This window comes from Paroedura picta, chromosome 2 (assembly GCF_049243985.1).
Source record: "Paroedura picta isolate Pp20150507F chromosome 2, Ppicta_v3.0, whole genome shotgun sequence".
In the NCBI taxonomy this organism is placed as follows: Eukaryota; Metazoa; Chordata; class Lepidosauria; order Squamata; family Gekkonidae; genus Paroedura; species Paroedura picta.
In genome coordinates, this window is record NC_135370.1 from 28,512,591 (window position 1) to 28,526,858 (window position 14,268).

General features: G+C 42.6%; 1 protein-coding gene across 1 annotated transcript in view; it reads left to right on the forward strand.

The window, feature by feature from the left end:
- The window catches only part of LOC143829132 (aldehyde oxidase 3-like), an 81,592-nt gene that overhangs the window by 48,172 nt on the left and 19,152 nt on the right, over nucleotides 1-14,268 (forward strand). The window contains exons 25-28 of the mRNA XM_077319522.1: nucleotides 1,403-1,594; nucleotides 5,062-5,289; nucleotides 7,348-7,443; nucleotides 13,932-14,060. Of these exons, the coding sequence (XP_077175637.1) occupies nucleotides 1,403-1,594; nucleotides 5,062-5,289; nucleotides 7,348-7,443; nucleotides 13,932-14,060 (645 nt within the window). The remainder of the gene's footprint in view (nucleotides 1-1,402; nucleotides 1,595-5,061; nucleotides 5,290-7,347; nucleotides 7,444-13,931; nucleotides 14,061-14,268) is intronic.

Sequence of the window (14,268 nt, forward strand, 5' to 3'; positions counted from 1 at the left end):
GTGGGACATGTAGAAACACCCTTTCTGGACATGTTGACCAAGTCTCATTCTGCTGTCTAGTCTAAGAAGTATACAAATTTGAGAACTTTTAGTTTAGTGGAATCTATATAGATTCCTTTAACTGGAAGGCTCTTGATTGGAGCTCCTTAATGCTTATGTTTGGAAAGAGGTCAAAGGTAGAGAAAGCACTTAGAGCTCATTCTTGTGATTCAGTCCTTACTATGGCGCATTAAGGAATGTTGAGAAACAATATGGTATGATGGTTAGAGTACTGGTCTAGGATCTGGGGCACCAGGTTTGAATCCCCAATCTACCATGGAAGAACTGGGTGGCCTTGGGCCAGTCATCTCAGCCTAACCCATCTCAGAGCCAAACTCAACATACATCCAGAGATTCCCCATCACAATTTGGGTCTTGTCTTCCCCCCCAATCTGTTTTTCCATGACTAAACAGCACTGGGGGGGGGGGGTTTGCTGCTCCACATACCAGGAATGCTCCATGTGGAGCTGCAGGAGGAGGGAAAACTCTCCCGGTGCAATTTCCAAGTGAGAAAATGGTGGTGGGGAAGGCAGGAGCCCTTCTTTCCTCCATAGTGGGGTTCCAAGCCCAAGCAGGCCATCCTTGATATTTTCACAGCCTTGGATCCATGGAACCTGGAACCAATTCTTTTTAAAAACCTGCAAGTCTCCTTTGCCCTTCACAGGACAGTTGTAAGTATAAAATGAATGAGGGGAGAAAGATGTTACAAGCCATTTTGTGCTTTCAATATCTATCTGAATAAATAGATACTTTGGTATTGCTATCTTCATAGTACACCCGAGACTGCAAGAGAAACAGCTTGCCTGTTGCAACCTAAGGATACCTGGGTTTTCTCAAGACACTTAAGCTTTGTTTTATGGGGTAGCCTAGAGCAGCGGTTCTCAACTTTCCTAATGCCACAACCCTTTAATACAGTTCCTCATGTTGCAGTGACCCCAAACCATAAAATTATGCAGGTGTTCTTTCGTGGAAATGAAAGCAAAACTGACCAATGGCATGGAGATCCATTGTTCATGATTGTATATAAATTGTTTTTTTTTCCTGGGGTTTTTCAGTTCAGCTCTGCCTCTTGTTCCACCTTGCCGATCTGACAGACGAACGCTCTATCGTGATCTACTCCGCAAGGCTGTTGTGTGGATGGTACCCCCCGGCCAAGCTGCTTGCCCTGCCATGACCCCTGTGAAAGGGTCGTTTGACCCCCAAAGGGGTCCCGACCCCCAGGTTGAGAACCACTGGCCTAGAGAAACTGTTCAGGCAGACTAGATAAATTTCAAGTCATCACACCTTTTAAAACTCTTCTTTGCAGTTTCCCTAAGACACAGAATTCATGCTTATATCTTTGTTCTCTATCCCCGGGCACTAGCTGATAGCCTATGTGGTGCTGAAAAGTTTTAATGCTTATGACATCCCCAACTTCCGATGTCGCGGACGTGCCTGCAAGACCAACCTGCCATCGAATACGGCATTTCGGGGATTCGGTTTCCCGCAGTCAGCCCTTTCTGCGGAGATGTGGGTTTCTGCGGTGGCGGATGAGCTTGGCTTGCCACATGAGAAGGTAAACAAGGGAATGATAAGTATAGGGAAGGACTCCTGTGTAAATGGGGGCGACACCATGGGTGCTTTCAAGCATGGTAAATGATACAGTTTTCAATCCAGTTTGCAAGCGGATCTTGTCATTTTCAATGTGTTTTTGGGGCTGGATTTTCCTGTGCGGAAAAGGAGTGCATCGAAAGAAGCGGAGTTGTTTTCTGTTGCCCCAAAGGGGCAACCAGAAGCAATGGGTTGAATTAATTCAAAAGAACTTTTGGCTAAACGAAAGAAGTTCCTGACAGAGCGGTTCCTTAGTGGAACAGGCTTCCTCGGGGTGTGGGTGTCTGTCTCCTTCTTTGGAAGTTTTTAAGCAGAGGCTAGAGAGTCATCTGGCAGAAATGCTGATCCCGTGAACTTGGGCAGATTGTGAGTGGGTGGGCAGAAGAGATTGTGCTGGTGCTTGGCTCTTGTGGCCCTTCCTTGCAGGCCCAGGGAAATGCTGATTGCTACTTTGGGATCAGAAGGCAAATTTCTACCAGGCCAGACTGGCCAGGGATTATGGGGTGTTGTTTTTTGGGGGGGCATCATCTGGGCATAGAATTGGGGTCATTGTGGGTGGCTGGGTAGTTGTGAATTTCCTGCATTCTGCAGGGGGTTGGACTAGATGACCCTGGAAGTCACTTCCAACTCTATGATTCTGTGTGTGGAATGAGCCATAGTAAAATCCAGTTGCCACATGGATTGAAAGCGCATTATTTAGTATGTGTGTGAAAGAGCCCTATATGTTTAGCAGATGCTTCTTCTCAGTCCCACGAATACAGAGGTGAATTGTAGAAGAGACTAAGAGGCAAAAGCTATGCTCGCCAAAGCAAGGAAATATTGGATAATGATTCATAATGAGACGCAAAAGAAATTGAAACTTACATTTGTATTAGATTCAAATGTATGTTATGAAATACGGTACAAAATAATATTAGACTGTATAGCAAACTTGTTAAGAATACGGTAATAACTGCAAAGTTTATATATACATCAACATGGAAAAAAGAAACTCACCAGAAAGTATATATATAAAAGCACCCTATATGCTTAGCAGATGCTTCTTCTCAGGCCCACAAATACAGAGGTGAGTTGCAGGGGAGAATAAGAGGCAAAACCTATGCCCACCAATTTCTGCATGCAGATTAGATGCCTCCCTGACCCGGAGAAAATTTCTCCTGTTAGGCTTCTTTGCAATTTCAGAACCCAACTGAAGTAAGAACGGCCTGGGAGGGATAGCTTTTGCTGGCATGAATCATGAACAGGGGATGTTCAGACTTCTTCTTCCTCACACCAGCTTTGTTTGGGAAATGTCCTATCTCTGTTTCCATATTAATAGAGGAAATAGGTATTGGGTTAAATGGAAAATAGCAACAACAACGTTTGCCTTGGAAGCACAGAAGCTTTACACAGTACCCCAATCAATCACACTTGTTGCAGATGAAAAAATTAAATCGCCCAAAATCAAAATGGAAATCGCCTTCAATGCAGATGGCACTGATTGAATCAACCTGAGATTGGAATAATAGCTCCATGCAGCTTCAACCCTGGTTAAGGGGAAAATAGTGCTCAAACAAATTACATAGATGATCTGACCCCAATGATAAGAAAAGAAAGAAATTTTACTGACAAAAATAGAAACGCATCTTACATGATATATTCAGGAAGGTACATTTAATTTATTGTGAACAAATTTCAAAGAGGTTAACCTTTTCCTCCCAGATTTTCTTCCATGCAGAGTTAATGGCCAATCAATTTTGAGTTCAATGACACCTTTAAGACCAATAAAGGTTTATTCAAGTTGTAAACTTAAATGGACTTTGAGAAATGGTAGAGGACAGGAAGGCCTGGAGGTTCATTGTCCATGGGGTAGCGATGGGTCGGACATGACTTTTCACCTAGCAACAACAAAGCTTTCATATGCACAGCACACTTCATCAGACATCATTATAAAGTTAGTGTGATCTTTCTACTAGATTCTCTGAATTGGCAGCTCTAACTTTTAAAACAAGCAACTGGCCACTTTTGTTGTGGAGATACAAGAGGAAAGGCATAGCTTTTTCAAGCTTTTTCAACCTTTTGAATGTGGAGGAAGCCCTGAAATAGGACCCCCAGAAGTGGCCCTTCGGAGAAGTGGGTACGGAATAAGATGCAGGAACCAGCCAATCAATCAGTTGATCATTTACTCCTTCCATTGTGAAGAAAGAGACTAGGGCTGTAGAACAATAGGGGCAGTGAGCCCCAGTGACATCCAGTGATGTCAGCAGGCATGCAAACATCTGGGGAAAGCCGCAGGACTCCTGCCTCATGTAACTCCAGGGTTTTCTGGAACCCTGGTGGGTAATCTCTGATCTAGAGACTTAAATGGATGCTGGGATTTCAAACAAACTAAAAAGTGGGTCATAACATTGTAACACTTTGTATGTCAATTCCCAATATAATAAAGATTCCAATTAAAGACCTCCCGTGGCAACAGTAAGGGTGCTAACAGGGATGGGGTCTGGAGAAGTGCTCACCTTCCCATTCACGAGGCACAAGGATATACTCTGTCTGTAACCTTTCCTTAAATGATTGGACCATATCAGGCTTGGGAAAGACTTAAGCAAAGCAGGGCTGAATCTGCATGGAGTTTTTATTCCAATCCCAGGTCAATTCAATCCCTGCCATCTACATTAAATGTGATTTCCATTTTGATTTGGGACAATTTAAATTTTCCCTCTGCAACAAGCATGATTGATCCGGAGTGACCCTATCTTTCCCTTGCGATATCCTGGAGTGGCTATAACCCTTGATATTTGAAAAATCGGCATGAGTAAAGGAGCAGTTCTCTGCTTGTCTCAAACTAACTTGCTGCCTCCAATGCTGTAGAAAAGCCCTGATTAGCCAGGGTGTCAGTTTAAGGGCTTCCTCGTTCCCAGGTTGCAAGGCTTCCCCTTAAAGGGGAAGCCCTAACTTCTCTCAGCAGAGATTTTTCTCTTGGATTTATTCCCCCTCCTCTGCTGTCTCCAATCCTCTCCCCCACCCCTTCAAGAAAAGAAAGAGGCTCTTGCTGTGCTTGGCTCATCCCTTTCTGAGCTTCCCTAATCACATGCAGAATGCTTTCTGTTTCAATGGGGAGGGGGGATAAAGGAAGAGTTCAAATCGATCTGAGTTCAGCAGGATCCACAATGGAATAAACAAAGTAAGTGCAGAATCAATCCAGAAGAAGCACAGAAGCAGAACATACCGAGGCCCATGTTATGTTGATGTTCTCCAGATCCTGCTGCTCTGTGGAGCGCAAAGAAGAACAAACCTCTGTGCAGAAGCAGTCTTAAACTTTCTTTTATGAAGGCAGAAAAATTGATGCCATCAGGAAACTGGGACAAGGTAACATGAGTAAATGTTTTCCAACATCAGTAAATGTTCAGAAGTACTTGGCACAAATGACGATCTCTTGCTTGTCTCCTTGTGAAGGTCCGGGAGATGAACCTGTTCAAAACAGCGGGTTTCACTCCCTTCAAACAAGAGGTTGATCCCAGGAATTTGAATGTGTGTTGGAAAGAATGCTTGGAGAGATCTGATTACTACAACCAGAGGAAAACCATAGAGGAATTTAACAAGCAGAACTACTGGAAGAAGAAAGGGATTGCCATCATTCCCATGTTGTTTTCAGTTGGATTCAATGCCACGTATTGCCACCAGGTAAGCCAGGATTTCTAAACCAGTTAATTAATTTTTAATATAATATATTTTTAAAATTTGTTAAACATTTATTGATTATTCTGTATCACCCCTCCCAGCTGACTTGGAAATATTTATCAGATGATATGACTATATAGGGTCGTCAACCCATCCACCCCCTCCCAAAATGGCCAATGATGGGTGTCATCAGAAGTTTTCATGTCTGGATTTAGAATCGGGAGGGGGGAGGGGTTTGGAAATATAGGGGTACTTGTGTAGCCATGCTTCAGTCTTAGCGAGAAACTGGAGATGTTCTGTTTCGCTTGTTCCTGAATAAAGAGATTTACTTCAACAAAGTCTTCTTATTGGGAATATTGACTGGAACCTCATAGAAGGTCCATTTGGCTTGGCTTGAAGCAGATCAGTTTCCAAAGAAAAACTCTCTAAACTCTTGCATCCTCTCCTGTCAGATAAAGGGCCAAGGGACTGTTTGATGCTGAGGGTGCCGGTAGCAGATGGTGCTGGCCACCTGGTTCTATGGCCTTGAAAGGTTTCACCTGCAGGTTGGAATTCACACCTGGAGTTCACATGACAATCAAGGCTTTCCTTTCTTGTAGAGAGTCAGATAGGAGCCAACCCACCTGATGAGGGATGAGATGAGGTAAAATGATGCTGAGGAGGTAGGGCATCCAGGCCTTCGGTTGAGGCCAGAACAAGCTAATAATATACAAGCTAATATACACGGGCCTTCCACTGTTCAGGCTAGCCCCTCCAACAAATTAGAATTAGAATCTGAAAACTTACATACTGTCCATAAAGTGGACTTGGTGGAGGGTCAAGCAACCAATAAGCGGAAACAATGGAGCACCACAGGGTTTTAATATTGTTTTAAATGTTTTAACTGTGATTTAATAATGATGTACATGTCCTGAACCTGCTTGGGGGGATATACAAGACCAATGAATGAATGAATGAATGAATGAATGAATGAATCAATGAACCAATGAATCAATGAATCAATGAATGAGGTATATTAATTCTGTACTGGAAATTGACTTCAGATTCAACAAAGCAGCTTCCTGGATTTTTATATTATTATTATTGTTGTTGTTGTTGTTGTTGTTACGATATATTTCCCGCCACTCCCCGCAGGCTCATGGCGGGTTACAGTGTCAGATAAAAAACCAGAAATCCCATTAAAACCCCTGACATAAAACCATGAAATATCAATATCCAAAAACTATACAACAAGATACGGTGGAAACATTGTCCCATCCCTAGTAAAACCCCATCAATATCTCAGGGGGGGAGGGGGAGGGGGGCGCAGATGAACTAACAAACCACCACTCCTATAGGGGGGCCATGATCTTCCTTGCTGCCCAGCCTCAACTATAGACCTGGCGGAAGAGCTCTGTTTTGCAGGTCCTGCGGAACATTGAAAGCTCCCCTCAGCTCCTCCAGGAGCTCATTCCACCAGGTCGGGACCAGGACCAAAAAGGCCTTGGCCCTGGTCAAGTCTAGACATGCTTCCCTGGGGCCTTTATTGTGCTTTCTTCAATAAATGCACGTCCTTATTCCACCAAGTGTTTTTTTTTTAGGAAAATAACAAGGTCATGACAGCAGGGAGGATTGGCTTTTGGCTTCCCTCCCACCCCGCTTTCACCAGTGGAAATGGCCATGGAGGCTTTGTGTGCCCCTTTCTCTGGTCCACCTAGTGGATAGCACCAATGTACTCTAATGCTACCAGTACTTAATAAGACCCCACGGACAGCAATTGACTCCAGTATTTCAAGCGGTTCTTTCTTGGCCCTACTACCTAAAGTCTTTTTTAATTAGCTCAGGACCTTGCATCTATAAAACATGGACTTTACCACTACTTCCTTTCCCTGCTGCCAATCTAGCAGTTGTTTTGTCCTTTTTGAATGAGGTTTAGTTTTTCTCCTGTTAAGATTTTGTACGTCAAATTGTTAAGCACTAGCCTAATGTTAGCAGTGTTGCTTTGAACCTCCGGGGAGGGCGGTATATAAGTATGATAAATAAATAAATAAATTCTGATGAAAGAAATCCTTTTCTCCTCAGGCTTCAGCTCTGGTGAATGTCTATTTAGATGGGTCAGTGCTGGTGTTTTGTGGTGGAGTTGAAATAGGACAAGGACTTTACACCAAGATGTTACAGGTAGGACCAACTCCCATATATGCTAAAGATATGGAACAAAAGCTGCCCAGTTCAGTTTTGGGCACATTTTGTGATTGGCTCTTGGTCCTTCTTACACAAGTCCCAACGTTCTGTATTTTTTGTGGGGCATGAGAAGTCCCTTAACACATTTGTTCCTCTGTATGCTGAATGTTATGTCCATTTTGAAACTGTTCTGTAACTGTAAGAGCCAGCTTCGTTGTAGGGGTTAGGAGTGCGGACTTCTGATCTGGCGAGCCAGGTTTGATTCCACGCTCCCCCACATGCAACCACCTGGGTGACCTTGGGCTCTCCACAGCACTGAGAAAGTTGTTCTGACCGAGCAGTGATATCAGGGCTCTCTCAGCCTCACCTCCCTCACAGGGTGTCTGTTGTGGGGAGGGGAAAGGGAATGCGAATGTAAGCCATTTTGAGACTCCTTCAGATAGAAAAAAGCGGCATATAAGAACAAACTCTTCTTCTTCTTCTTCTTCTTCTTCTTCTTCTTCTTCTTCTTCTTCTTCTTCTTCTTCTTCTTCTTCTTCTTCTTCTTCTTCTCCTTCTCCTTCTTCTTCTTCCAATAGCAAATCAGCATAAAACCTTGGCACATACAATACTAAGATGAGCACACATTTTAAAGGTGTCATCATAATCCTGTCTTGTTTAAGGACTTCGCCATCTGCTTTACCCATGCTGCGAGCCCTCATACAACATTTTGCAACGTTGTGTATTATTTCTGAAGAGAGATCAGAGAGAAACAGGGAGTTCCTTCTTGGGGAGTTTATTAACACGGGTGTGATATATTGCGAGTGAATGTCATTATAGCAGGAGGAGTGCAATAGGACCTATTCTAGAGTCTCCACATTTCCCATTTGGCAGGGACGCACCCATTGCAAATGAGGATCCCTGAGGTATCTGCCTTCCAGAAAGGCTGAGGGCGGGTCATTAAAGTGTGCTTTTGTATTTTGGTATTTAGGTGGTGTTAAAAAGTAAATGTGTTACTCCTTTCATCAGTGGAGCCCTACCACCTGAGGGCTGCATCTTACCCTAAGGAAATCACTTTCATGTAACATGCAGACAAGAACATGGGATCTTTTTTATCAATTATAGATTTTTCAAGCTCAGCCCATCGTCTGTGTCTGGGAACATATCAAAGGCAGCTTGAAAATCAACAAAGCAACATGTAGCGCCCCTTGTGCCCAAAGACTGACTGATGTATCTTGACTATCTCTTCCTATCTTGCTAATCTGCTTTATGCCAATAAAAGTAATGTGTGTGTGTATGTAGTTTCTTTTGTATTTGCAACGCAGGGGCATTGAACTAATTTTGCTCAGGCTATGTTGCTGAATTTGAGCAGTTTCACTGTTTTTTTGTGGGCGTTCTGAATCAAATCAGGGATTTGATTTGAATTTCCAGGGTGCCAGTACAATGAGATCTTTTGGATAGGAATCCTGTCCATCCATGGACTGCAAGAAAAAACAGAATCAATCTGTTCTTTTTAATTAAACCCAACAGTTCTCTTGAGACCATGAAAACTCTCCTACTTTGTTCACATAATGCCTGCAATTGATAGACTAGGAAAAAAAATGATTACGCTTGGTAAGATTGAGTGAATTAGAAAAAGAGGTAGACAAAGAACAAGATGGATGGATACAATCAAAGACATTGACCATACAATTGATGTGATAAGACCAGATCAAGATCCATTGTGTTGCCCTGGGGGGTATTTATGTCCAACTTGTCTCCTCCATGGAACATTGAGCTAGGTTTGGCTGGGGGATTTCTTCTGGAGTGTTGGTAATTGTGCCGGGCCTTTCAGGATCTAGCTGTTGCACTGAGATTTTTTGATTGAATTTGATGCAGTTATCAGGATCTGCAGCTCTGAAGGCTTGGCCTGAGCTGATGTTGAATATAGAAACATCTTGAACTTAAGACAGGTTATTTTCATCATTTGCTAGAGAGAATATCTATATTGCTAGAGAGAAAATATCTATTTCTCCCCTGGAGGAATTGGTCCAAAGAGCCAGCCATGGACCATGAGTTTTCCAGTGAACTCTTTAGGTCAGGGGCAGTCAACCTGTGGTCCTCCAGATGTCCATGGACTACAATTCCCATGAGCCTCTGCCAGCAAATGCTGGCAGGGGCTCATGGGAATTGTAGTTCATGGACATCTGGAGGACCACAGGTTGACTACCCCTGCTTTAGGTCATTTAAGGTGGGGTCCTTATTTATTCATTCCCCAGTCAGCAAGCGTCTTGACAGGTTAGAGAATTGTGGATCCATAACTGGGTTATTCGGTATTCTAGCAGCTGTTTGCAGCTTAGATGTGGCTCTGCCAGGACCATAAGATAAGGACAGTAGCTTATTGATGGGCCTCTACGAAGTTGCAGCCTCAAGTTCAGAGGAGACAGATACTCTGCCTCTTTTAGCAGTAATTAATGAGTAAATATGGTCATCGGCAAAACCTCTATGAAGATTTGAATTGTGGTGAGAAATCTTCACATATTAAGTAACACTGTTGGAATGGGGCAGCTGAAAGTCATGAGAATTTGCAGTCCATTTGGTGATTTTTTTTTGTAGATACATAACTCCAGAAAAGAGATCTGTTCAGAATCAGCAGAAAATGATTTTTTATAGAATGATGTAAAGAATTGATCTATTTGAAAAATCCAGAAAGCAGTATCAAAAATAAAAAAACTATCAATGAAATGTTCAAAAAAAGAAATATAATTTTTAAAGGAAAGAAAATGATATCTCTTTTCAAAATGATCCGTGAATTATTTAGCAACACTTGGGGCAATGCAACTGCCATTGAGACCTGAGAAATCTTCACGTAGTGCTGATGTTTGGCTCATTCATCTTTGGAGATGAACAGAGGGCACAAACACCATTTTGGATTTGTTGGATATAATTTTGGAGCATAATTATTTTTGGTTTGAACACCAACCCTAGGTGCAGATTTCTGGGATCTCTATGGGCCGTGCCATTGCCCCAAGTGTTGCTATATTGTTTTGGGAAACCATCAGCCCTTTTGAGAGGGTATCCCTTTTCTTTGTTTGGCTCATTAATATTATTATTACTACTACTATTGATAACAATAATCTTAATAAAATCAATAAATAAAATCAATATTTTATTTATTTATAAACCATAAAATCAATATTTTATTTATAAACCATCACATCCCTATAGCCGTGATTTACAACTTTTTAAAACCTTATAATAAAATGACAAATCCTGCGGGGATTAATTCATCTCTGGGGTGGGGGTGGATCGGAGGGATTTATATCAGTGGATGTTTTCAATGGTTGTTACCAGTGGGGAGGCCAGCATTTAATGGTACTATTGTCTGGCCCCTGCCATAGGCCTGCTGGACAAGCTCAGTGGAATTGCTTGAGATGTCTCTCTGGAATTGCTTGAGATCTCAGAGGGCCCTGATCTCTTCAGGTAGAGTATTCTCTCAGGCCAGGGCCAAAAAAGGCCCTGGCCCTTGTCAGTTTTATCACTCTGGAGCCAGGGTCTCTAAGGAAATCTAAACTGCCTGATCTTAAAGCTCTTTAGGGAGGAGGCAGTTTTGAAGATTGGGCTTCTGGATCCAAATCTAAAGCCTTGGGGTGGCAAAGCCAGAAAAGTCACTTACTGAATTTCCCTATGAAATCAGATCATCAATTTGCACCTGTTTAGCTGACTTTCTGGAGCAATTTGTGAGCCTGGGCTTGTTTTTGTGCTTTTTCTTTCCCGATTGAAGTATTTGCCAACAGCTGCAGGTAGTTTCTTCCTTGGGCTTCCAACTAACTGGAGAGAAACTATGAGCGGAATTGTCCTAAGGATTCAAACTGAGTGGTCCTGAGTTAATTAAGGTATATGAAAAACACATGCTGGTCTTTTATTTTTAAAATAGTTTTTATTGAAAATTATTGTGGAAAAAAGGATGAAAACGTCAATGCTAAGAGGAAAAGTAAAATGCGGATATATAAACAAGAGATTTCAATTTTCTCTATGATAAATACAAGTAAAATTACAAACTTATCACTTACTTTAGAATTAAAAGCTCCCTTTTTTCTTGCTCATTAATTCTTTCTTTTTCTTAACCATTAAAACTGCAAATCGTCAGTTCATTTTTTCCCCCTTTTCATGCAAAAAATCTATAAGGGCGTTCTAGTAAGTAATAAATATAGATATTGTCTTTAATCAAATAAGTAATTTTGCAAGTTCCCTAATCTTCACCAATCTTCATCAAACTTTCCCATTTTTGTAGCATGTAATAGTCTTGCTGACAATGGGAAGAACACAGTGATCTTAATAGGCAGAGACCATAATAAAAGTAGAGATAAAAGCACCTAAAAATGGAACTGAGTTTTCAAGCATCCTACAGAGTGGACCTCCACTCTCTTCTCTGTTGTAACTCTAATACAAGTAATATAAATAATGGCCCATCCAGTACAACACTGTGTCATACAGTAGCCAAAACCCAGGTGCCATCAGGAGGTCCACCAGTGGGCCCAGAAAAACAAATCATTTTTCCTTAGAAGAAGAAGAAGAGTTGGTTCTTATAGTAAAGTCTTTATTATCACGGTACTAGACCAGTAGTCAAATTACAAGGTTCTTATATGCCGCTTTTCCCTACCCGAAGGAGGCTCAAAGCGGCTTACAGTCGCCTTCCCGTTCCTCTCCCCACAACAGACACCCTGTGAGGTGGGTGAGGCTGAGAGAGCCCTGATATCGCTGCCCGGTCAGAACAGCTTGATCAGTGCTGTGGCGAGCCCAAGGTCACCCAGCTGGCTGCATGTGGGGGAGTGCAGAATCGAACCCGGCATGCCAGATTAGAAGTCCGTACTCCTAACCACTACACCAAAACTGGCTTTGCATTATGTGGTAAGTCATGCTAGTATTTGTTGTATCCTACTTCTCCTGTATCACCTTGGTGTGAACAGGTATAGTTTGTATTTTATTTATTTGCTCTGGTGTAAATCTGTAATAAATTTACTACTACTACTACTACTACTACTACTACTACTACTACTACAGTGGGCCCAGAACTCCAGAAGCCCTCCCACTCTTGCCCCCCAAGTAACAAGAATCCAGAGTAGACTGTGTTCCATCTATAAAGGTAGAGGTAACGGTATCCCCTGTGCAAGCACCGAGTCATGTCTGACCCTTGGGGTGACACCCTCCAGTGTTTTCATGGCAGACTCAATACGGGGTGGTTTGCCAGTGCCTTTCCCAGTCATTACCGTTTACCCCCCAGCAAGCTAGGTACTCATACCCCATAGCTAATAGCCACTGATGGAGCTCTGTTCTTAAGAACATAAGAAACCCCATGTTGGATCAGAAAGTGGATGGAGCCAGATGGAGCCTTTATACAATAGAGTTTCTGGCTAGTGATTTGATCAGCAATGAAGCTATGTTGGATCAGGCCAATGGTCTATTCAGTCGAACACCCAGCTACCATCAGGAGGTCCACCAGGATGGCCAGAACTCCAGAAGACCTCCCAAGCACCAAGAATGCAGTTCATCACTGTTCCAGACAGAATGTTACATCTGGATATACCTGAGTCATCCCTCTCCCTCAAATTAGCCATTTTGACTCAGCATGGGTGTATCTGATGGGAAAATATCCTGGAATTATGATATTAATGAATTGTTTGAGGTTTGAGAATATTTCGGGGAGCAGGGTGGTTGGAGGGATAGCACCCTAGTTTTTATAAACAGGAAGTCTGACTATCAGCTGATAGGCTGATTATAAATGTATAAATTGATGATAGTGGTGGTGGTGGTGCACCAGTTGAACTTTCTAGAGCAACTTCAAGGGTAGTTCTGCATAGAATGAGATACAGTAACACAGGCTAGAAGTGACCAGTGCATGGATCACAGTGGCTAGGTCAGATGACGACAGGTAAAGTGCTGCCAATTGTCATGCCTGGCGGAGGTGGTAGGATGCCTGACACATGATATTGGCGACCTGGGCCTCCATGGACAAAGAGGCATCCATGACTACCCTCCAGATTCCTGACAGACACTGAAGCTGTTAATTGGACCCTGTCAAGAGTCGGGAGCAGCACTGTCTCACCTGGTGCATACTAATCTATCTGTATCCCAAATAAGTCCTTCCCCTCCCCAAGCACCACTCCTCTCAGACTCCACCCCCCACCCCAAATCTCCAGGTATTTCCCAACCCAGAGCTGGCAATCCTAGCTGATAGGGGGGCTCCTAAGTTTTAAAATGGGGTTTGTGGGATGAACACAAAAGCACTTCAAAATTGTCCATTTTAATTGCAGATCAGTGTTTTTCCTTTCTTTTTTAAGGGCATGTTTTTCTGGAGGCAGAACTCAAAAGCTGCTGGAAAAGATTTCCTAAACCAAAACTCCCTCCCCTAAAATTTGGGCGCAACAAAAAGCACACACTGCAGAACAACCTGAAATGAAATCAAACTGGTAATTTTTGAGGTGCGCATCCTTAATAATGATATCTTTTCTTTCCTCAACAAAAAGGTTGCTAGCCATGAATTAAAGATACCCTCGTCATACATACATCTTTCCGAAAGAAGTACTGTTCCAATACCCAACGCGCTTCTCACAGCAGGATCGATCGGTACAGAAGTCAACGCTAAAGCTGTACAGGTTAGAATGTTCCCCTTTGCTTGTTATTATGTATGAACATTGGCATTTTTACAGTACGATAAAGTCAACTCATCTTGCATACTACCCAAACAGGTAAATGTTAGGTTTTCTGTACAAGGTTTTTGCTCTAGCTCTAGGCTTCTTAATTTTACTGGGTTTTGCCCTCCCTTAAAGAAGAATAAGATTTGGTTCTAATATGCCGCTTTTC